General features: G+C 37.6%; 4 protein-coding genes and 1 long non-coding RNA gene across 9 annotated transcripts; 2 read left to right on the top strand and 3 right to left on the bottom strand.

The window, feature by feature from the left end:
• Positions 1–36: 36 nt before the first annotated feature.
• Positions 37–5,315, top strand: glu (structural maintenance of chromosomes 4-like protein gluon). Of its 3 annotated transcripts, none has more exons than XM_011311005.1 (3): positions 53–118; positions 522–610; positions 1,018–5,315. In XM_011311005.1, the coding sequence occupies exon 3, from the start codon at positions 1,019–1,021 to the stop codon at positions 5,084–5,086; it is 4,068 nt and encodes a 1,355-aa protein (XP_011309307.1). In that variant the 5' UTR covers positions 53–118; positions 522–610; position 1,018; the 3' UTR covers positions 5,087–5,315. The 3 variants fall into 3 exon arrangements, with proteins under 3 accessions (XP_011309309.1, XP_011309307.1, XP_011309308.1); XM_011311006.1 differs by lacking the exon at positions 53–118 and adding an exon at positions 126–448; XM_011311007.1 differs by lacking the exon at positions 522–610 and having other exon boundaries at positions 37–118.
• Positions 5,316–5,465: 150 nt separating this feature from the next.
• Positions 5,466–7,851, bottom strand: Rpn3 (regulatory particle non-ATPase 3). The gene is made up of 2 exons (XM_011311002.1): positions 7,768–7,851; positions 5,466–7,101 (listed from the first exon to the last, which is right to left on the bottom strand). The coding sequence occupies exon 2, from the start codon at positions 7,079–7,081 to the stop codon at positions 5,588–5,590; it is 1,494 nt and encodes a 497-aa protein (XP_011309304.1). The 5' UTR covers positions 7,082–7,101; positions 7,768–7,851; the 3' UTR covers positions 5,466–5,587.
• Positions 7,852–8,206: 355 nt separating this feature from the next.
• Positions 8,207–12,415, bottom strand: Amacr (Alpha-methylacyl-CoA racemase). Of its 2 annotated transcripts, XM_011311001.1 has the most exons (6): positions 12,196–12,415; positions 11,666–11,703; positions 11,314–11,449; positions 10,687–10,822; positions 9,571–9,958; positions 8,207–8,936 (listed from the first exon to the last, which is right to left on the bottom strand). In XM_011311001.1, exons 3-6 carry the CDS (start codon positions 11,419–11,421, stop codon positions 8,429–8,431), a joined length of 1,140 nt encoding a protein of 379 aa, XP_011309303.1. In that variant the 5' UTR covers positions 11,422–11,449; positions 11,666–11,703; positions 12,196–12,415; the 3' UTR covers positions 8,207–8,428. The 2 variants fall into 2 exon arrangements, with proteins under 2 accessions (XP_011309303.1, XP_011309302.1); XM_011311000.1 differs by lacking the exon at positions 11,666–11,703 and having other exon boundaries at positions 12,196–12,414.
• A 357-nt stretch (positions 12,416–12,772) lies between these two features.
• On the bottom strand, positions 12,773–21,200 carry LOC105270206 (glycine-rich protein DOT1). 2 transcript variants are annotated; one of them, XM_011310999.1, is made up of 6 exons: positions 21,072–21,200; positions 20,338–20,361; positions 19,608–19,950; positions 18,409–19,066; positions 17,139–17,204; positions 12,773–12,954 (listed from the first exon to the last, which is right to left on the bottom strand). In XM_011310999.1, the coding sequence occupies exons 2-6, from the start codon at positions 20,356–20,358 to the stop codon at positions 12,939–12,941; spliced, it is 1,104 nt and encodes a 367-aa protein (XP_011309301.1). In that variant the 5' UTR covers positions 20,359–20,361; positions 21,072–21,200; the 3' UTR covers positions 12,773–12,938. The 2 variants fall into 2 exon arrangements, with proteins under 2 accessions (XP_011309301.1, XP_011309300.1); XM_011310998.1 differs by lacking the exon at positions 12,773–12,954 and adding an exon at positions 15,128–15,929.
• Positions 21,201–22,781: 1,581 nt separating this feature from the next.
• On the top strand, positions 22,782–23,581 carry LOC105270205 (uncharacterized). The gene is made up of 2 exons (XR_892512.1): positions 22,782–23,322; positions 23,456–23,581. It is a non-coding gene; the product is annotated as an uncharacterized lncRNA (long non-coding RNA).
• The last annotated feature ends 467 nt before the right edge of the window (positions 23,582–24,048 follow it).

Here is a 24,048-nt window from a genome sequence, read left to right as displayed (position 1 = left end):
TGAAAAATACAGTTATACCGCCTCTCGAAAGTGGGGGGGAGGTGTGCGCAGATCGCCTGCGCACAAAAGAATGTTTACGTTTTGAATTTGACGGTTGAAAAAAAACGGAAAAAAGCAGGTAATTGTGCGGCATTCCTTTCATCTGTTATTCGAGAGAAAAAAATTCACGTCCCGGGGGTCATCCTGGACCTGGAAAGCTCAAGGTCAAGGTTTTAGACGTTAATTGTTGGGAATGGGGGCATTTGATTGCTAGTAAGTGGGAATAACCTCAATGTTTAAAGAGTCGTGTGGAATTCAATGGGAATTTTTATTAATGAGGGCTTTGGGGATTAATTACTCGCTATTGCAATCCCTTTCTCTCCGGGATTTTTATGAAATCGGTTATTTCGTCGCCTTGTGGTTTTTTTTTGGTGAGGGAATGGGGAAAAGGATAGAGGGAATTTTAATGGTATAGTTAAAAGGTTCTTGGAGTAGACTGACAACCGCGGAGTGGAATTTGCTGATTTTTTTTTTGTTTGAAGATATTTTTCCGGGGAAAAAAAACGAGAAGTGATTTTTTAAAATCCATTCGTTGGAACAGGAGAAACGATTGACTTTCAAAGAGTTGAAGGTAACGAGTGTACTTATTCCCTACTCAAGTTTTCGAGGAATGTCTCTAGGCATAAAGAAGATAGCTCAATTTTCTCAGGTCTTTACTTGTACAGCACAATGAGCTCTACCAAAAAGTTTATGTAAAAACAATTCACCATCTCTGTCAAGTCCCGAGATATTCCTCGAAATCTCGCCCAGAGAACAGCTCTTCAATTCTTTCCATAAAAAGTAAAAAAGTTCCCAAGGATTATCTCTGAATCCAAGCAAAATATCAAAATTTTCTTCATCACTTCATTGGTCGAGTAGAAAAAACCCTACAAAAAAGGGTTCTTTAAAAAATTGCAGTATTTCCTCTAGATTCGGAGATATCCCTGGAAAACTATCCGAACTCAAAAAATATATTGTGAATTGTATTAATTTGCCCAGGATGCCGAGCCCGGCGGACGTCTCACCGATGGAAATTGACGAAAATCACTACGACTCTGACGAGGAAGGTGGAGTGCGCATTGACGAAGACATCTACATCCCTCCACCCCCTCAAAAGCTGACAGAGCATAACAGCAGCGATCCTCGTTTGATAATCTCCAAAATAACAAATCGAGACTTCAAGAGCTACGCCGGTACCGTGGACATAGGCCCCTTCAACACGTGCTTCTCATCGATAGTCGGTCCCAATGGCAGTGGCAAAAGCAACGTCATCGACTCGATGCTCTTCGTTTTTGGTTATCGAGCAACAAAAATTCGTTCGAAAAAGGTTTCATCCATGATTCACTCCTCCAACGAACACCCAAACTGCACCAGCTGCACAGTCTCCGTGTACTTTCGAAAGGTCCTGGACAAGCCGAACGAGGAGTACGAGGAGATCCCGGGGAGTGAGATAATCATATCAAGAACAGCCTTCAAGGATAGCTCGTCTTATTACGAATTGAATGGTCGAAAAGTGCAATTCAAGGAAATAGCTAAGCTCCTAAGGCACGAGGGAGTCGACCTCGATCACAATCGTTTTCTGATACTCCAGGGGGAGGTCGAGCAGATCGCCCTGATGAAGCCGAAGGGACAGTCAGATACTGATACTGGAATGCTCGAATTCTTGGAGGACATCATTGGCACCACTAGATACAAACAACCACTGGAAAAACTCGCAACAAAAGTAGAAATTCTTTCAGAACGAGTGGTGGAGAGGACGAATCGCTTGAGGATGGCGGAGAAGGAGAGGGACACTCTGAAGGAGCCGATGCAGGAGGCTGTGGCTTATTTGAAGATCGAGAATGCAATAACAAAGCTGCAGCACAAGTTGTATCACTGCAAGAGAGTTGATACCATGGGAGAAATTAAGGAGAAAGAGGAGTTCCATGAGGGCCTGGGAAAGGATCTGAAGGATTTGAAGAGCGAGATGTCACGAGTCCACGAGGATAAAGAGGAAAAATCGAGGGAATTGAAGGAGAAGTCTAAGAAATGGGACGCGATTCAGCTGAAACGAGACGCAGCATCTGGGAGATTCGAGGAGATCAGGAAAAAGGACGAGGCACTGCACGCCGAGGCACTGGAGACCAATAAGAGGAGAAAATTAAATATGCAATCTGTGAAAACAGAGCAGATGAATCTAGAGAATCTGTCAAGAATACCAGAGAAGAATGCAGAGGAAATTGAAGAGTGTGAGACTCTCATTCAGAGACACATCACCAAAAAGGAGAAGGAGGAGGAGCAGCTACAGGTGCTGATGGGATCACTCAAGGAGAAAACTGAGCCCCTGATGAAGAGACGAGCAGAGATGGAAAAAAAGCTCATCGTCTACAAGAAGAACGTCAACGAGGCCAAGGGTATATTCGACCTGGCGCAGTCTGAGCTGGAGATTTACACCTCTGTTGAGGTGAAAGAGAGGGAGAAGCTCGAGAGACTCAAGGAGACACTCCAGAGGGCAGCGGAGACCCTCAAGGATCGTAGGGAGCAGTTGGAGACGCTCAAAAAGAAAATCCCTAAGACTGAGAAGAGCCTGAACGATGCTAGGAGAGATCTGGCAGAGGCCAAGGCCCAGGAACTCGAGGCTGCCACTAATTTAAAACGCATGAGGCTCCAGTTCGAGGAGCAGAGGTCAGCAATGAATGCCTCAAAGTCACGCAGTGCAGTCCTCGATTTTCTGATGCAGCAGAAACGCGAAGGAAAGCTTGCTGGTGTCATTGGAAGACTTGGAGATCTAGGTGCTGTAGATGCTAAATACGATATTGCTGTTTCTACAGCATGCGGAACCCTTGATCACATAGTCGTGGACACTGTGGACACGGCCCAGGAGTGCATTGAGCTTCTTCGACGTCACAACGTGGGTCGTGCCAATTTCATTCCCCTTGAGAAGCAGCAGCACCTGGTGGAGATTTACCAGGAGCCTGTGAAAACGCCAGAGAATGTTGTCCGACTGTTCGATGTGATTAAAGTGGAGGACCAGAGGATTCTACCAGCTTTTTACTTTGGTCTCAGGAATACTCTTCTCGCTGTGGACCTGGAGCAGGGCTCGAGGATTGCTTATGGGGCTCAACGCTGGAGAGTTGTCACTGTTCAGGGACAACTTATTGAGACATCTGGAACGATGAGTGGAGGTGGAAGGCCATCGAAGGGGCGAATTGGCCAGAGAGTTATGAGGAATGAGCCATCAGGTGCTGACATTGAGAGACTTCAGGGTGATCTTGAGAGTATCTACGAGGAGTGCAATAGACTCAGGATGAAACAGCCACCATTGGAGGAGCAGATCAGAGTGCTGTCGTCGGCACTCGAGGAGATGATACTAAACAGAGATAAATTTGAGATTGAGGCACAGACCATTCAGGAGCAAGCGCCATCCCTCAAGCAGCAGGTGAAGGCGCAGGAGAAGAAGGTGATTGAATCGAAATCCAGTGCTGAGAGGGTGGAGGAGTTGGCTGAGGCTGTCGAGAGGTCCAGGGAGAAGCTAGAGAAGACGAAGAAGGAGTCAGAGTCTACTGATAGAGCTGTGAAGGAGATTAATGATGAGATTGAGGAGTTGTCTGGGGGAAAAGTTAAAGAGCAGCAGAAGAAGATATCAGATCTATCCAAGGGAATTGATAAAGCCAGGAAGGAGATCTGCAGACTCCAGGTAGGGATAAAAACGTCTGAGAGAGACTCTCGGAAAACGAGCCAGAGGATCGAACAGCTCGAGGCTGACATTCAGATCTGTCAGGGGCGGTTAACGGAGATTCATCAGGAGATTCACGAGTGCGAGGAGGAGGCGAAAACCATCCTGGAGGAGATCAAGGTTCATGATACAGCTCTGGTGGAGCGAGACGCTGCTGCAGCTTCTCTCAAGGGCGATATACACAAGCTTCAGGATCGAGAGAATAAAATGAAAGCCACGAAAATCGATCTTGATGAGAAATTCAAGGCCAGTGAAAATGTTATTGCTGAGCTGAGGCTCAAGGTCGCCAAGTACGAGAGAGGAATAAAAGGATTGAAGCTCACAGATATTCCTGATGAGCCTCAGGAGGAGCTGCCGGATTACACTGACGAGCAGATTTCAAATTTTGATACTCGTACTGTTGCTAATAATCTGGCAGCCGCACAGGAGAAACTCCCCCAGGAAACTCCCAATATGCAGACGATCAAGGATTATTTGGAGAAGGACAAGGTGTTCATGAAGAGGTCTGCTGAGGTCCACGAGGCCACTGATGTCAGGAATAAAATGAGGAGTGCTTATGACGAGGCCAGGAAGAGAAGGGCTGAGGAATTTCATGCTGGATTCAATGTTATCACAACTAAATTGAAGGAAATGTATCAGATGATCACTCTCGGGGGTGCTGCTGAGCTAGAACTCGTTGATTCACTCGATCCCTTCACTGAGGGTATCACTTTCAGTGTGAGACCACCTAGAAAGTCCTGGAAGAATATCAGCAATCTCAGTGGTGGAGAGAAGACCCTCAGTTCTTTAGCTCTTGTCTTTGCTCTTCATCATTACAAACCAACTCCCCTGTACTTCATGGATGAGATCGATGCTGCACTTGATTTTAAAAATGTATCCATCGTTGGACGATACATTAAGGATCGAACCAAAAATGCCCAGTTTATTGTTATTAGTCTCAGGTCTGAGATGTTTGAGCTAGCTGACACATTGATTGGAATTTTCAAGACTTTCAATGGAACTAAAAGTATTCCTGTGGATATCAAAGGAATTTATGCTGCACATCCGAAGATTGAGGAGGTCGAGAAGGCTAAAATGGCAGTGAGAAACCTAAAAGTCGCTAGGAATTCTCTTAGTCAGGTGGTGAGACATGAAGCAATATCACAGCCCAGGATGCCTCTGACTTGTCCTCCTATAATAGAAAATTTTGACGAACTGGAGGCAAGAGATGATCCCCGTGACGACCTCCAGGAATCTAGGGCGAGAGTTTCGCCAGTTACTGTTCCTCCAGGACCTGTCCACAGAAGATCACTTGGGGGGGACACTCCTATCACCACCAGACGATCGCTTAAGGACATCAATTCACAGATTTAACGATTTTGATCTCAATTTTTGGGTATTCAGACATTATTTTATAAGGTTTGAGGGACGCAAAGAGTTGATTAATGGGTTAATTAGTAAAATGAAAAATTTAATAATTAGAGGTGAAAGAGAGATGATTCGTGATTAGTAGTAATCGATGAGAAAAGCCTGTAATCTACTTCACAGGAATATTTTTATCATACAATAATAAACAGTTATTACAGTAAAACTAATAATTTAATTAATGAGTTGATTGCATTTTTTTCCCTTCATAATTTACCAAAATCACTCTGAACTGTTGAAAGGAATTTGAATAATCAATTAAATTATTCGAATAAAATGATCGAATATAGAAGAAGGAATTAGCAATAAAACCAATTTAATAATTGAATAGATTGAATTAATTTTATCTTTATTGCAATCTACGAAATGAGATACAAGATAATGAAGATATCAAATATCAATGAAGAAAACCAAAATAAATCAATAAAAAGGACACAAATCAAAGATAATTCAAGGGAATCCATCATCATCCTCCTCAGCCATCTCCTTAGCGAGCTCCAGGTCCTGCTGTTCCCTCTCCCTGCGCTCCTCAGCTGATTCTAAATCCTTGCCATAAGATTTGGGAGGATACCGCATAGCCTTGACACTCTGATTATGAAGATCCAAGCAAAAAGTGATCCTCTGGTGAAAAGCAAGAAGAGGTTCCCTAGTGCAGTAAATATCAGTTGTCTCCTTGCTCCTCATGTATCCATTCTCAGGATCAAGAGTCGCTTCGATGACGCCATCCCTGATGGCCTTAGCCACGATAAATTCAGCATCAACACCAGAATCAAGCCCCAGCTTCCTGGCAATATCCCCAGGTGATATCCTTGAGTAGGAGAGGCCAATGGATCGAATGGCAGTTTTAATGACATTATGCCTGAGCCTGAGAATCAGAGTAAACGTGTGATCAGCCCTGAATTGAGGCCCAAAGTTTTCCAGGACTTCCCCAAACCTGTGAAGATTTCCCAGTCTAACAGCCTGAGTGAGCTGGAAATAAGGGGCCAGGGCCCTCCTGACAGCTGCCTGCCTGAATATCTGCCTCTCAGGAATATCTCCAAGAAGAAGTTCAACAGTGACAGCTAATTTTTGAACAGTCTGCCTAAATCCCACAGCTGTTGTCTGCGGTGCTTTTCTCATTGCCTGCACAAGGTGCTTGTGGGCTGCTGAATACTCCAGCCTGGCTGCCTTGATTCTCCCCAGATAATAGAGAAATCTCGCCCACTCGTTGTTGCTCGCTGACTCTGGAAACGTCGACTTAAGAACGAGTTTGTCGGCCTGATCGTAGAGATTGTAATGAAGATAATTCCTCAAGAGGCAATTGATGAGAACAGCTTGGCCTTCAAAATCATTCCTCAGTGTTGCAGTTCTCAATCGAAGATGGAGAAAACCCCGAATTTTATTCAACTGATCGACGAGTTCGTAAGCCCTCGAGTGATAGAAATAACATTTTGCTGCTATCAGGTCGATTGTACGGCGATTAGTGGCTGTTATTTTCTGGACGAGTGCCTCTGAACATTGAACTGCCTCATCGTGTTTTTTCGTGTCGATGAGGCGCACCAGCACCAGGAGGTGGATGTAGGCGTCTATTTCGGGGAGGAGAGGTGATGCTGAACTCTTGAAACGTTGAATTGCTGCTTGGGTTCCCTCTGTGTCCATGGGTTCTTCAACCCACGACAGCAGGGCCTCTCGGTCTGATGAGGACTTGGTGTAAAAACCACCGATCACTCCTCGGAGGACTATTGGATTTAATTTGCGACGGGTGTTGGGAAGAGCTCGCAGGGCTCGTAGGATGAATCGGGGCTCCTTGTTCAGGACTGCCTTCTCGATTTGACGAGTGTGTTCTCGGAGGTCGTGGATTGTTTGGAGGTCTGTGTCCTTTTTCTCCACTGGCTCCTCTGCTGGGGCAGGATCTGATGTCGATGCCTCCACTTCCATCGCCTCCGCTGGCTTCGATATTGTCATTTTTAGGAGTTTGCGTCCAGCTGAAAGTTGAGATCCAGAGAAAGAGATCAATTTTTACTCCTAAATTATGATTTTTTAATTTTGTTCATTTATTTTTCATAAAAACTCAGTGAATTAATTGGTTTTTGTTCAATTTTTGCATTAAATTATAGATGAATAAATAAATTAATGAATGAAGAAAGATGAACAATAATTATTGCTTATTGTGATAATAAATAAATTGATATTCTAAAGTGGAAATATGAAATAGAAAAAGTAAATAAGAGTCTATGAAATTTTATTAAATTGAAGTTGTATCTATAGAATTTTTTCATGCCTAGGCTGAGTGAATTTTCCATTATCTTCCTTCATTTCCAAGGTATTATTCCAGGCTTTAAATTGACAAATGACTCGTAAAAATCGTATCGTTTGATCCCAAGATATTGTAAATTGAATTTTTCGAGAGAGTACTTTCCAGGAAGGAACGAACGTGATTATAAGAATTTCCACAATCAGAAAATCTCGAATGATTTTTCAGTGGAAAATATTGACAGGGAGTTCAAAAAGGTCCAACATAACCTCTCGGTCGAAATAATCATCGCTCAGAGATGATTTGGCGCACAAAACTACTTTTTCAAGCGAATAAATATGAATAAATGAGTCTCAATATTTTTGGGGTCAGTAATTATATTATCCTGAATTATTACCTGATACTGTACTGAATTACTTGTTTGGTTAATCTGCACTTGGAAGATGTCAATTCACTCTCAGACCCGGTTTAGAGCGTTCTCAATTCGCTGTTTTTCATTGGTTTTTTAATGCTATAAAATGGCGGTACTCCGCCAATGAAATCATAGAGCGGGAGGTTTGAAGAATAAATGCATCAGAGGATGATAATTATTATTTCTGTCCTTTAATATCCTTGTAAAAATATAAATATAACAATCTTTTAATAATTCGATGCTTCTTTTATTCGATTTCAGAATAATCAATTTAATTCTAAAAAATTAAAATTGTCCTAAAACAAAATAAAAAGAGAAATGAAAGAAGATTTTTCCTTAAAAATGGAGAGATTAATTCGCCTTCATTTTACTTCAACGAAATTATTTATGGAATTTAAATTAATAACAAACTGATTAAACGATGTAAATCGATTTATCGATTTATTTAGGAAACCATCAATTTAAGGAAAAAACAGTGAGGAACTTTTTTATGGCTGATAAAATTTTCCAGGCTTCTGCTATTTTGGCCTAGAATCAATAGTTTACGAGATAAATTGGTATTTCAAAGGAAAATAGATCAATCTCGCGTAATCATTAATTATTTCGCTAAAGATGCAATTTAGATCTAAAAATAATTGAGAGTAAATTACAGCTTTGACTTCTGAAGATTTTGGCAAACAACTCCTGAGGAGATGTATTCGTTGATCTTCTGATCGCCGAATCCGAATTCCAATAAAATCTCTCTGGAGTTCTCCCCAAGGGCTGGACTCTTCTTCTGGTAATTGGATTTTCCGGGGGTTCTGGAGAGCCTTGGTGAGGGCCTCGGAGCAACTGTCCCATCCTCTGCTACAGCGAAGGATTCCTGGAACCTGTTGTGAGGATGATCCAGAAGTTGGTGGATTGAGAGCACTGGGGTGACACAGGCGTCGGTGTCATCGAAAATTTTACTCCATTCCTCCTGGGTCTTTCCCTTAAATATTTTTGAGAGTTTCTCCTTGTTCGCTTCGAAGTCTAAGAACTGGGGCACATCGTCATCTTTAAGGTCCAGTTTTTCTAGGAAAATTTTGTAGAACTGAGGCTCGATGGCACCCACTGCCATGAATTTCCCATCAAGGGTTTCGTATGTCTCATAGAAATGAGCGCCTGAGTCTAATCTGTCGAAAAATTAAACAAAATATCAACTTTGATCAATAATTTATAGATTAACTCATAAACAATGGTCTAGATAATTATTCACTCCTAAGTGAATAATTTTCTCTTATCTATCTTCAAAACTAACTAAACTTGTCCACACATGTATACCCTTTCGGGCTTTTACATTTCCCACCCCCAGTTCCCCCTGTACCGCAATTACGCCGAGGGCCGAAGGGAAAACCTCATGGGAAAAAACCTTGGCCAGGTACAGTCGTCCCTTTCGAGACTACCGCTCGTATGATGAAAACCTGTGCAAGTTAGAGCGAATTCTATCTCTAAAAAACCCCTGGCATTTCCCCGACTGGGAATCGAACCCACGAATCTCATGTGCCAACCCCCTACGCTCTAACCGCACGGCCACCGCACGTCGGTTATCTATCTTCAATTATTATTAATTTATAGAAAATTATTGGATTATTAATTGAATTAAATGTTAAATAATTCAAAATTCTGAAATATTTCTTGGAAATAAACTCATGCATATGAGATTATTGGATTTAATTACTTGAAGCAACAGATATTATGTCTATTATATTAAATATATTGTGAAAGTTTTTAGAAAAGGAGAATTTTGCATTATTTATTGAGACCTACATGTTATGTCCTCGAGGCTGTCCCCAAAGGGGACTCTTCTGGCTCCTGAAAATCCAGCTCCCGACGTAGGCAGTACCCTCCACCATGGAGGCATCAATCACCTGTCCCATCTGACTCTGCGTTCTCTCGTAAAGGGCCATGACGATTCCAAGGGCGCAGGGCACTCCTCCACCCGCAAAATCGGCTGCGAAATTCACTGGAGGCGTCGGTTTCCCTCTTGCACGACCAAAGAGAGACAGTAATCCGGATATACTCAAGTAATTTATGTCGTGGCCTGCCATCCTCGAGTAGGGCCCGTCCTGGCCAAACCCAGTGAGCCTTGCGTAGATCAACATCCTGTTGGTACTCATTAGATCCTTTGGGCCCAGTTTTAATCGCTCCATCACACCTAAAATTCATATCAATTGATGAGTTAATTTTACGGTTTTAAATGTCGATTTTTATGAAAACTATTGATTCTAAAAAAAATATCAAAAGATCTTTTTTCTCGGGAATTGGATCAACTACAAAAAAGTCCTTTAGTGTTTTCAACGGAAATTATCGAATATATAACAAATACAATGAGCCTTCTGCTCGTCACACTCACACAAGGAGACAATATAATATTGTGCTGGATGTACAATGTAATAACCAGTCAAAATATAACCGTCAAGTAAAGCAAACGTGCTCTTTACGTGTATTCCGAGCTCTCGTTACTTCGTGTATCCACAATATATCCATCCACAACTCACACTCTATTTCCTCAACCTGATAAAGTACCATATTCTTTGTGTAACTGCGGTAATATTCCAACAGAAATCAATGGTTTTCGAGATGAATCACTAATTAAAAATAGTCAATATATCCAGAGAAATTACACCTCCGTTTGAAGATTTGTTGCATATCGATCTATTTTGAGTAAACTATCGATTCGACGAAAAATTATCAAAAGGCCTTTTTTTTCGGGAATTGAATCAGCTACAAAAAAGTCCTTTGGTGTTTTCATTTTGAGTCGATAATTGTCGAGATCAATCGCATATAATAAAAGTGCAAAGTTGTTTCATCGAACCAATGAAAGGATTCAATGGAAAATAAACAAAGCTGAGTGCACCTGAATCCATTGTTCAGTTACTTTACCTTTTCTGAAGGGATCGATAACGACATCGCATTTATCACTCAATTTCCTGAATACCTCCACGCCTTTCGGAGACTTTAAGTTCAACGCAATCGATCTTTTTCCATTGGCAACGAAGTCCATTTGGTCCGTTCCCACCTGGAAAATCCCTTTTCATAAATATCGCTCTTTAGCGCCCTTCAAAATTTTTTCCTCTTTTTTTTCATTATTTTTTTATGCCAACTCCAGTGATTTTCGTGACCTCAAAACTTATCCCAAATTTTTATGTATTTTAGGTTAAAAAGATAAAATTTAAATAAAAGATGACGCTCGATAGATAGTCCACCCGGCCCTTAAAAGAATCAAATACTTGATCTCGAGACAGACGAATGGATCTAAACATTTTTTTAAAACAAATGTTGAACAGATTTTCGCAAATGTTTTTTAATACTATGTTTCAAGATGTATGTAAAATGCAAATAGAGATATAGATATTCAATAAAAAGTTGTTTCAAAAGAAGCATAATAATTAGAAGAAAGTTCGACTCATCAATTTACAATTAGTGAACTCAAAAGATCTTCGACGGAAAATCTCATGAAGAACTTGTGGCGCGTGGAGAAATCCTCGTAATTGATGAGATTCTTATTACCCTGTCGACTCGGATGACATTAGCTCCGAAATCAGCAAGAATCATTCCACAAATAGGGGCTGGAGCTAGACCAGCGAGCTCCAGGACTTTTATATTCCTCAGGGGCATTTTGATTGGTCCTCAATCCTCGTTAGACCTGGTAAAATTCACAATATGATTGCATCAATTATTAATTTACTAACCAATTTATTAGAACCACTAAAAAACGAAATGATTGAGTATTAATTATTATAATATTGAACAGATTCAGTTATGTATATGTTATGTCACGTTTTCCACTGAATATTCGATAATAACTATCAAATGAATAATGCAAAACTATGAGTATTAATTTCTCCTGTTTTAAGCCTACCTTTCGGAAATAGCTTGGGATCGGAGTAGTGTGAATTACTAAAATAATATAGGAATAAAAAAATTAATTCACAATTCCAATTTTAGTCAATTATTAAAGTAAAATTTATCCGATTAAACAGATTGCTTGGTATTATTCCACGACTCGAATTTCGATCACAGGTTTTCAATTTTGCTCTTTCATCGCTTTAATTGATGGAACGTATTAGAAATTTCGACTTTTTTTTAAATCTATATTTTTGTCTTTAAATACAAAAAATGATGGTTAAAAAAAAATTGTCATCCAACTCATGAAATTTTTCGGTTCCCCTTGTTGTAATTTAAGCGCCGTGAACTTTGTTCCTTGTTCATTGTCACGTATTGAAACTGAGCAATACGCCGAATTTTAGAATTAAGATATGTTTAACACTCAAGATCATGGGGGATGGCGAGAACGAGGGAGATAATCCCTCTTTCCTGGCATCCATTGGCTAAGGAACATCCATGGAGTTCCATGGATCCTTAATTCTTTGATTTATCTAAGAATATTACCAGGAAATTTTATCGGCCACTGACACTTTCAGTTGAACTTCGACCAATCGAATTGATAAATTTCTTATTACTGGTCTGTCCGCAGCTTCATGGAAGGAATTACACGATTGGATAATTGTCATTGTTGATAATTAATTCTTGAATTTCATTTTGATTGAAGAACAATCGAGAATTTTTAATTCGTGGATGGATCGCCAGCAAACATCTGTTTTCGATCGATATACGTTGCACGTGTCGACCAATGAAATTCTTCAAACGACGCGCGGGAGTTTATGAAAATGAATTTATGAGAAAAATAAAGAATCAGAATGACAGATTCTTACGGAATAATTATTTCCATTCAATACATTTTAATTAATTCAAAATCACTCAAAATTAATCACGTGCTATATTCCTCTCCAATTAACAAAGTAGTTATAAGCCTAAAATGATTATAAATTTGGACTAAAAAAATATATAGGATTTACCTCTCGCCAATTCAAATTTCTATCAGAAAATAGAAGAGTAAAATCGTCGAGTCCACAGAAATGGGGGAAAATATGAAAGACAGAGTACAAAAGACTGTAACGATTTTTCATTAATTCCTTTATTTATTTATAATCACTTCTCCAAAAACAATTCCTGCATCGAGGTATTCGGGGTCCTTCCACCTGGAGATAATTAGCCTCAGAACAGCTCCCGAAAAACTGAGGAATATCTAATTGTCAATTTTCTGAGTTCACCCCAGTGCATCCAAAGTCCCCTCATCCTGGCTGCCATCTGACAAAAAATTCTCGTTAACTCATGCCGCCAAAAACCTATGTAAATAAACATTGCATAATAAAACGCACGTCCGGCCATTAACTAACAAAGATGAGTCCGCAACGATTTCGTTAATCTGTACTTCACTACTTGTAAGAATAATCTCCCTCCAGTCCCTTCTCCTCGCATCGCACATCAGAAAGATAATTATGAAAAATGATATCTTGAGTAATCAGCACTGTAGAGATTATAACATAGTAATGCGAAACTCGTGTGGATATGACAAACACAAATGTAATGTTAATTGTCTTCTAATCAAATCAGTAACGAAGTAGTAAACTCAGATTAATTGAATTTATCATTTTTTGATTATCCACTTATCTCAAGAACTTCTGACTTTAGATGAAAATGCTATGGGACCTCTTTGTAGTCTATGAAATTTCTAACAAAAACAGTTTTATCACATTTTCTCCTCAGATCAACAGTTTTTTAGATAAATAAATAATTGCAATTGCGCAATTCGACTGACTTTCCTTTAGCCGAACATACAATGTTTTATAATTATCCACTTATCTCAAAACCTATCGATTTCAAATGAAAACGTTACGAAACTTTTTGGGAGCCTATGAAATTTCCCAAAAAAGCTCCTGTGAGATTTTCTTCTCCAATTAAAAGTAGCTCTGATAAATGGATATTTACATCTGTAAAATTCAACCGATCTCCCTTCAGTCGAACATACAATGTTCCACAATTATCAATTTACCTCAAAAACCATCGAGCCAAAGTAAAAACATCAGAGGACTCTTCTGTTGGCAATTAAATACCCAATAGAAAAATGTCAGTGATCTTTCCACGAAAAATCAACAGTTCTCGAGGTAATCGGTTTGCCACTTCCCAACCGATCCAAGCAATGGGCGCACGCACGCTAAATAACATACCTTGAAATTTTATTTTCGTACCACAAATCGTCGGCCCTCAAAGCAATACGCATCGTAATATGGACAATGTACGATAATATTATGTTCTATCAACATGAGAAACGTCATCAGCACTTCTCTCTCGAAGGAAGGGAAGAGAAAGGGTTCACCAGGTCCACCACAAATAAAAAAATAAATCAATCCTCGATACCTGTGCGCTCACGGATTGCTCTCACAAATGATCGCAAACGCAACAAATCCCTTGTCTATTCTATTCGGTCATTTATTCATCATTTTGTGCTACACATGTACAAAATTCCATCAATTTCCATATTAATCCTTGTCATAAATCCAGAAAAGAACTGAACAATCAAAACACTTTATCAATCCTTATTACATCAATTAAATTCATACAATTTCTGTAATTAACAGCGCACAATCGCAATTTTTTCTAAACTATTGGGACAATAAACTGTGTCTATCCTAGCACGTTCGTTATTATTTTTTTTTAATCAAGGAAATGGAGAACTCGTCTACTCGTCATATTCATCACCTCTGAATCCTCTTCTCCCTGTTGTCCTCTTCATCTTAAAACATTTATACTCAATCTCATGAATTAATGGTTTATTTTCAATTATTTTCTGTTAAGATATGAACAAATTATCGGTTACAGGTTCACCGCGAGGTGCTCATGTTTTTTTTTTATTTAGGACAAATCCCTCAGACATTGTACTAGAGTCATTTTTGTCCACGAAATTTTATTTCTTTTTATCCAGGTTTTTTTTAATGAAAACCTCAATTGATTGCAATTGAACTCTACTGATGAGAACTGTTCATTTATTTTTCAGTTATAGTTTCTATTTCAATCTCTAAATTATTAATTTTATCCTTTTGAACTCCAAATAAATCAAAAGCAAAAGGGCGAAAGGTAGCGGTCGATTTATCTCGGGATCCTAGAGAGATAGCGATTTTTTCATTGAAACTTTTTGGTAGACATTATTCAGAGCTACAAAAAAAAGTAACCATCAAAATTTCGGTACCTCTATCCGATTCGGAGATATTCCGCGATAAGAGAGAAAATCGAATTGTTATCCTGTGCTTGGAGTCATCAAAATAAATTAGAATCGTCCTTAAATGTCAAAATTTCTGTTTAAATTAAAAAATGTGAAGGTGAAATACTGAAATTCCTAAGCGTTAAAAAAAAATGTAATGTAAAAAGACTGGTTTTTTGTAAAAAAATGAAAATTCTGTGAATTAAAATTTGAAATTTCATCAAAAATTTTGAGAAAGATTTTTTTCAAGATTTCAAACAATTTCAGATGAAAATGACACAATCCTTTTTTGTAGCTAACGAAATTTCAAAGCAAACCGTTCTTATCACATTTCCTTCTCAAATCAATAGTTTTTCGATAAACTAACATTTACAACTATAAAATTCGACTGATCTCCCTTTCATCGAACATAAACTGTTTTAGAATTATAAATTTACCTCAAAACCTATTGATCCCAGATAAAATCGTCGCAGAACTTTATTATAGCCAATGAAATATCCAAGAAAAATAGTCTCATCACATTTCCTTGGTAAGTCAATAGTTTTTTAGATAAATTAATATTCCTAACCGTAAAATTGGACAGATCTCCTTTTTTTCAATCGCCTTTCAATCTATTTGGGGTACATTTTATTGCAGAGGAGTAAAATTTAGTGAACAAAAAAAAACCCTAGCCTACACACTGAATAACGTAGACTTAAGGTACCTTACTCGCTATTATCGTAAAAATTCCACGGTGCGTATCATGGAAAGAAATCGATCAGTACCGTGTATTGTAACTTGTTGTGTCAATGAATTCGATGACGTGTTTTATTCTCGCCAGACGCAGAAGTCCTTCGAATAGGGCCAGGACGATGATTCGTTTTGTCAAAAATCCGTATCTCCTTATCAACATTTTTTTTTATCGCATGTACACGCTCCCTGGCATGACAATGCCATTAACGCGATTAATTACGATTTTTAATTAAATCGAGGGGAGAACACGCATTAGTACCTCGGGGGCATTGCGTCTGCCGGACCTGGGAAGCTAAAATAGTAAAAAATGAGAAAATAATCACATACGCTGGATTCTTTTTTTTTAAGGTAAATGAAAGGCTTTTGCCCTCTTTGTCGGTTATCCAATGTATAAGATGTAACGTTTTCAGGGATTTTGGACTATTCAAATATCGGGACGGCTCTCAGATAATTTTAATCTTCTTCTATGTCTTCCTTATTGATTCAATAATTATCGACTGCAATTTTTAATAAATTATTATATTGAGCGAAATTGTCGATTTTCGTTTCCTTTAGCTGCAGATTTACTGTTCATTCATTAAAAAAAAAAATTAATTGTCTTTATATGTTCGAGATAAATGAAAAAGATGATTTTTTTTTATATTCAAACTTTTATATATATATTTTTTTTATATACTTTTTATTTATAATAAAAAGTTATTTCGTACTATTGAATTAATTATTATTATTATTATTATTACTGAAAAAATCAAATAGCAATAATGATAATAATAACACGAAATAACATTTTTAATTGAAATACAAAATTTTCACCGAGAAATTTCGTTTGCATTGAGTAAACTATCTGTGATTATTATAAATAATTGTTTAATAACTTGAACTAAATTGAAAATGAATGGTTCCCAAGAGAAAAAAAATGCAGCAATGGAATGCGATAAAATCGACTAATAACGTTTAATCACTCGCCCCTCGTATTTGGCAATTAGTTAATGAATAATTACGTCGTATTCCTACTCTCCACAAAAATCATCAATGACAAGTTATTTTGATCTACATGTCAGTGTATAAACCTATCAGGAAGCAGTAGCAATAAAACTGACGCATTAATCGATTCGCAAATCGTCTGACAGCTTTGACAGCAATCGGCCTCGACGAAATCGCATTGTAATAATCGATTCGCAACGCTCAAACGCTCGCAGGTCGACGCAAAAAATCGCAAAAAATCGGTTGAACGAGCCAGATGAATCAGGAAAAGAAATATCGTTGGATAAACATTCCAGAGAAGATTGGAAAATTCTTAAATGAGAGTTAGAAGTCCTTGAGGAAAATATAATTACGTTACACCTTATACGGGAAATTTAAAGATTTTTCGTGGTCGACGGTGGGAAATTGTTTCGATGATAACGAGAATCGCGACGCTATTGCGCTCGTTGAAAATTTTTTTTAACGATAATGTTTTTTGTTATGGAAAATCAATAAAATATATTTGGCTTTAACTTACCGACCACCACCACCACCACCACCACGGGGTCCATAGGCATCTGGTCTATCGTACGCTTCAGTATAGCTTTGAGAATAAGAAAATCGAAGTTGAAACTTTGAGAAAAACGACGTGAAGTGATAAAATGTGTTACGATATTTTCATTTTGATCATCGCAAAATCAATCCCTCGTACACTGTTGAATATTTCTTGAAATTTTCGCTACAGTCGTTTGAATTTTCAATTAAATTTCGATTTAAAAACGATAAATCGCTCATTTTCCATGAAAATTGAGGTTTTCATTTTGACTAATGAATGATTTGTTAATAAAAAGCTGGAATTTTCAATTACGTGAGGTTCAATTGAATTTTCATTAAAATTGTCAGTAAATTTCCATTTATCTTGGGAATTCAACATAATTGAGATTTTCATGTTAATGGATAATTTATTTCTTTAATGAAGACTTGAATTTTAGGTTCAGCAGGGAAAATCGACACTAAATACAATGGAATTTTAAATTCAGTGAGTGGCAATTGATTTGAAATTAAAAATCGTCAGTACATTTCCGATTCATCTTGAGAATTTCTTGATAATTTGAGCGTTCATGTCCATTGATATGCTCAGAAAAATTTTCAGTAAAATTCAATATCAGATAAAATTGACATTTCAACAGATTGAAAATTTGGAAAAATTAGTGCTTGATTTTTTCACATTCGCAGGGGTTTGCAATGCCATATGGACCTGAAAATTGATAATTCACCGAATATTTGAAAAATTAACTGATTCGTCAATGGAAAAAACTCTAGAAATTCAATTTTTTAATAATATTTATCGCTTTTAAAAATTTCAAGTGTAATTTTCCAACAGTTTAGTTTATTATAGACTATTAATAATTCTTCCAGAAAACAATTTCTTTCCAAAAAATTATATTATAATATTACATTTTTGCAATTCTTGTAATAATATTGATAAACAAATGACATAAACTGAGAAATTTTTCTACAGCACTTAAAGAAATGTTCTAAGAATGAGAACTGCCACTGAGAAACTTTGCATTTCAGAAGAAATTTTTTCTGGAAAAATTCTTATAACATTTATGATTATTCAATAATTTCAATAGGGAACCTCTAACTTGGAACTCAATTAATGATTAAGATAAAGTTCCAGACATTTCACCAATCTCAATAAAATAACTGAGTCAGTTGTGAAATTTTAAATAAAATAATGTCCTGATGGAAATAAAAATTTCACCACTTTCACAGAGAATAAAAAATAATATTAAATGAATTACCCTCCACCAACGGGTGGATATCCACCACTGGCAACAGCATTCCCCCCAGGACGTCTGCTGAACATGTCAGCCTGTGGTCCCTGTCCACTGTTATAATTCTGTGCTCCACTGTTGTAAGAGGGTCCACCTCCACCCATGGCTCTCCCATACTGCCCCCCATCAGAATATCCAGATCCATATCCACCAGAAGCCACAGCACCTCCTCCATTCCTCATGGGTCCAGCTGTGCTGCGATCGTAATCATTTCTCTGAGTGTAAGGATCAGCAGCTCTGCCACTGCCAAAGCTGTCACCCCTGCCATAATCAGCGACTCCAGGAACTCCACGATTGAAGTCACCACCCATTCCACCCCCAGACTGGAAGTTTCCGTAGTCCGAGCGACCGCCAAAGTCCCCCTGCCGACCATAATCACCACTTCTGCCATAATCAGAGGTGCCACTGGGTCCATAACCACCAACTGATCCTCCAGAGGGCCCATAACCACCTCCACCCATTCCTGGAGCCGATGAACTGTATCCACCCATTCCTCCTCCACCCACACCCTGGCCATATCCACCTCTGTCACCGTATCCGCCTCCTGGCCCACCATAATCTCCACCACGATCTCCATAACCACCTCCTCCACGGTTGCCATAATCAGAGTATCCACCACCACCACCTGAACCAATTAAATATCAGTAATTGCAGATTTTTCAGTTTTATCTCGAGAAGACAGGGTCTCAGGTAAAAATGGTATTAAACTTTTTCATACGGAATTTCATTTTCTATAGAAGAGTTTAATAATATTTTTCTGTAAAATTCACGGTCATCTGGTTATGTTAACAGTTCGGAAAGATTGAAATATCGAATAAAATGGTAGATTAAATGATGTGCATTCTCTAATTTGTTGATTATCTCGATAGCGAAAGGCCCTCGGAGAAAACGCGATAAGGATTTTTTTTTGTAATTGAAAGAATTTAGAACGAAAAAAGGTTCATGAGATTTTCTCCTAAAATAACGCATTACTGAGATAATCCATAATTACAAGGTATTGAAAAATCCAATGTAATCATGCATTAAATTAGATTCAATTTCCAATCAGTGGATTATGATTATTATTGTTGTTGGTATATTATCGAAAAAAGTCAAATTACTTTATCCTCTAGAATTATTAGTTACCGAGATAATCAAATGAAAATGATTGAGTAATTTTTAGTCACCTCGACGATCGCTGTAAGGCCCTGGTCTACTGTCACGACCTCCCTCCCTTCCTCCACGAGCTCCTCTCATGGGTCCACCTCGTCTGTCATCTCTCCTACCACCGGGGCCACCTCCTCGAGATTTTCCAGTCGACTGCTCGACATTTATCGTTGCACCCTTGAAATTGGTATTGTGCAGAGCTTTAATTGCTGCTGCTGCATCTTCCTCACGAGCCATGTGGACGAAACCATAACGATTCATCACATCGCACTCCGTAACCTCTCCATAACGCAGAAATAATTGGCGTAATTCGTCATTACGACAATTCTCAGGGAGACGACCCACGAAAATCTTGGTCTTCCTCTTTAAAACGTTTTAAATAACCATTAGCATCACATTATACCGTTAAATTAAACTTCACATATCAATTATCAAAGCTCAATGAATTATGATTATTTAATATTGTTATTATCACTATTACTGCTATAATAATAATCTGATAAAATTTCCCATCTACCATTTTGATTCTTGGAAGTTTCAAAAATTTACTTTACCAAAAAATGAGGGGAGAATCACAACTGATTGCTATATTCAAAAATTCATGTAGTCAAATAAAATTAATAATAGTAATAATAAAAGAATTATTTTCCTTCGGTCCAGAGCTCGATAGATAAGTCGCGAATATGTATAGAAAAAAACGTCTGAAAAATTCCCTTAATATTCACAAAGAGCAATAAAAAAAATTCTTACCGGCATATTCGAGGAAACCATTTTCTGAAATTAAGAAAATTTATGTTAGTACCTCAATCAACTCTTAGTCATAAAATTAGCGAGAGAGAAGCATCAGGGGATAGACTAGCTAGACTAGATAAACCTCACAAAAAAAAAATTATATCGTCGAGTCGTATTAAATCCCCAATAAAATTCAACTATCAAACAGACAAAATAATCGAGGGATAAATTGGATCTTAAAAATTGATGAGAGTTTCATATTTTTCAAACTTTTGATCGTGTGAAAACTAGAATAAAGCCACGTTGTGCTAAATGGTTATGTAACACATTGACCTTGAATAATCCGAGAAAAGAAAAAACTAATTCTTGGGAAAATCCGCGCCCCCAAATCGCGGGTCAAAGGTCGAATGAACAGAGAAGGACAACTATTTAGAGTATCGAGACGATTACAAACTCAAATCAATTGTTCTCAAGGTCTCAGGCAATTAGAGAATCAAAACGCAATTAGTGGAATTTCTGACTCGTTCTCAATCAAAGGCTTAAAATACCCAATAAATACCTGAAAATAGGAAAACTACAGATGAAAAGAAGCGTATATCCTAATTAATCCAAGGAATTCGCCACAGCGAATGCCGGTGAAGCGGTTGGTGTGGAAAATTGGCCAATGTTTTTAGAGTATTTGATTAATTGAAAAAGATTTTTAATTGTCCAGATGTTATGAGTGAAGGGAACATTAATGGATGTGTACTTACGTTGTTTGACGACGTTTTGATGTGACAGAGAGGAAAATAAAAAGGGCCTTCGTACCGTTGGAGACGCCAGAGGAATTAAAAAGGAAATGGCGTGGATGTGGCGTCGGACGCAGTGGCAGGGGGCAGGGGCGGCAGGTGTCACCGTCGGTATGGCAGTCATGCTCACCTGATAATGTCGTTTTCCTCGAGAATTTATGCCATTTTGGGGGTTGATGCCATTTTGACGTTCAATTTTACCTTGTAAATGATTACAAGTATAATTCTGTTTTAAATGGTAATGTAGCAATTATAATTGTCTTTTTATTGTGCGAGAAAGCACGCGTTACAGCAGGCCGTAATTATAAAAATTGTGATTGACAACTTTTAAATTAAGACCTGGGTGGACTATCTATCGAATGTTATCTTTTGTTTAAATTTTATCTTTTTAGTCTAAAATACATTAAAATTTGGAATCAAATTTGTGTTGCGTGAGATATTTGAAGGATTATAAAAAAATCATAAAAAAAAAAGAGGAAAAATTATTGACGGACGCTCAAGAGCGATATTGTTCAAAAGGGATCTACCAAGTTTACAAAAAAATCATAAAAATTAGGCAGGCTATCATTGCTCTCCAGAAGATTAAGGGACAGCTAGATGCAATAGTAAGTAAGCTACGTATTTTTTATTATTTTTTTTAGCAAACTTGGTAAATCCCTCTTAAATAATATCGATCTTTAGCGTGATCTTTAGCCTTCAATAATTTTTCCTCTTTTTTTTCATTATTTTTTCATGTCCATTCAAGTGCTTCCCGCAACACAAAATTGATCCCAAATTTTAATGTATTTTAGGTTAAAAAAATAAAATTTGAACCGAAGTCGATATTCGATAGATAGTCCACCCGGGCCTTAAATGAGTTCTCAATTGAAATTAGTTGCCTCAGGTGACTGAACCAATGAGAAAGAAGCGGGACAGAGTCTTGAAATATCGATAGTCTCGATGTTTGTCCTTTTTATAATAGGAGAGTATCTGATTTTATATACTGAAGTCAGCATAAGTTTTAACATTGATTTTAGGAGTGGGGGACATGGTTACGGAGGTAACTACGTGGAGTGGGGGTACCCAGAGAAGTAAAAACTTATGCTGACTTTAGTATAATAATAATCTTAATAATCTATGCTCAGCTGATAATGCCGTTCTCATTGAGAATCGCCGCCATTTCATGGAGTGACGCCCTTCTGACGTTCGATCTCACCTCAGATATTTAACGAGTATAATTATAAATTTAAATGTAATAATGTTATATCAATTATACTAGAGCTGTAATAGTGGATATGATTATTATCTTGAACTGTCCAGCCTTTCCTTTGTTGAGAGAAAGTTAAGAATTAAATAATAATTGGGGCATTGAAATAGTACTAGGCGGTAATTGGAATGCAGTAATTACCTAAATTAAGACGTAGCAATTACGGCACAATTGAAAGAATAGTATATATCGACACTATATCTTGAAGAACTTTTTTGTTAAATATAAGATTCAGGACAAGTTGAAAAATATTCAAAAACTTATTTTTTATTTTTACTTTTCGGAGAATTGCTAGCGTTTTATTATCATCTACATTTCTTCGATGAAAAAAATCAACATTCATTGAATATGTAAGTTCGGAGCGAAATGTGAATGTAGAAAATTTTACGGATCTGTCTCGTCATTTTTATCTAGAGTCACGGAGTTTTTCTGCGGCGTTCCGTAATTTTTATCTGAATTATCTGTAGAAAATTACGATACCGTCCCTTCGACTTTTCGAGTTGGTTCCGTAATCGGCAAGCGAACTGAAAGTTCCATAATTTTTACTAAATATTTCTCTCCGCGCGATTATTAATAAAATTTGAAATAAACAAAGGCATTTCTGATGAGAAAATAAAACACATCGTAGTAATAAATACCGCTTATCAATCCAATAAATCCCTGAATATTAACCGATAATATGAACCGTGAAATTTACAGGCGACATGAGCATTTAATCGAGTGAATTTATTACTGATCATAAATGTTGAAGATTTCCCTTGAAAAGTCGATGTTCTGTCCATCAAGGGTGATAACTTCCCTGAAAGAGCAGACGATCAGACCATTCCCTGGAAATCTCAAGTGTCGATTTATTATTTCAACGATGAATCGTCTGCAAATAACTGTTTTGTTCATTACCCTGATAATGGGTATCATTGATCGTCTCATGGAGATTCCACTCAAGTTCATTAGAAAAATCCCGATAATTGGGTGAGCATTACCATTTTTAATTAATCCATATTCAGAACCTCGATTCAATAGATTTTATAATAGAATTAATTAATTAATTACTATTCATAAATTATTATTAAATAATTGATTTGTTATGAATTTTGTTCGGCAGATAAATGCGGTGCAACGAGTTTCAAGAGGTGAATTATTATGGACGGATAATTACGGGAGAACTAATGAATTTAAGAGGAAGAATTATTATCAGATGTTCAAATTAAATAAATTGTCATTAGGTTAATTGAGTTATTTAATTTATTGTTTCAATTCCTTTTATTCTTTCATGATCGATTGCCCTGGCGATTCAAGATCCATGGAGTATCCATGCTATTGCATGGATGTGCATGGATGTATATGGATGCGGTTTTAAGGGGATAAGGAGGTCAGGCATGATAAAAATTGATGACCAAAATGATTATAGAGTGAAGGTTGACCTATTTGTCGTAATTGGCATCGATAAATCGGTTGTTTCAATTAATTATGAAAATTACATTTTGATGACATAAGTGGTAAGGAAGGCCCGTTCGAGGAATGCCGCTAGATGGCGGCAGAGTTGAATTACTAACTCGGTCGGGTAAAAGGATGTTCTAGGGAATTTTTCCAGGCGGCTTTCTTAGTTAATTTTCAAGCAAAAAAATTGTAGCAAATAAAATGGAATATGACCATTATTTTTTTTTTCATTTTTATTTCTTTGGTGATGAATTGATA

This window comes from Fopius arisanus, unplaced genomic scaffold (genome assembly GCF_000806365.1).
Source record: "Fopius arisanus strain USDA-PBARC FA_bdor unplaced genomic scaffold, ASM80636v1 scaffold00081, whole genome shotgun sequence".
NCBI lineage: Eukaryota > Metazoa > Arthropoda > Insecta > Hymenoptera > Braconidae > Fopius > Fopius arisanus.
Note: the sequence above shows the minus strand (reverse complement) of the source record. Positions and strands in the feature narration are given on the sequence as shown.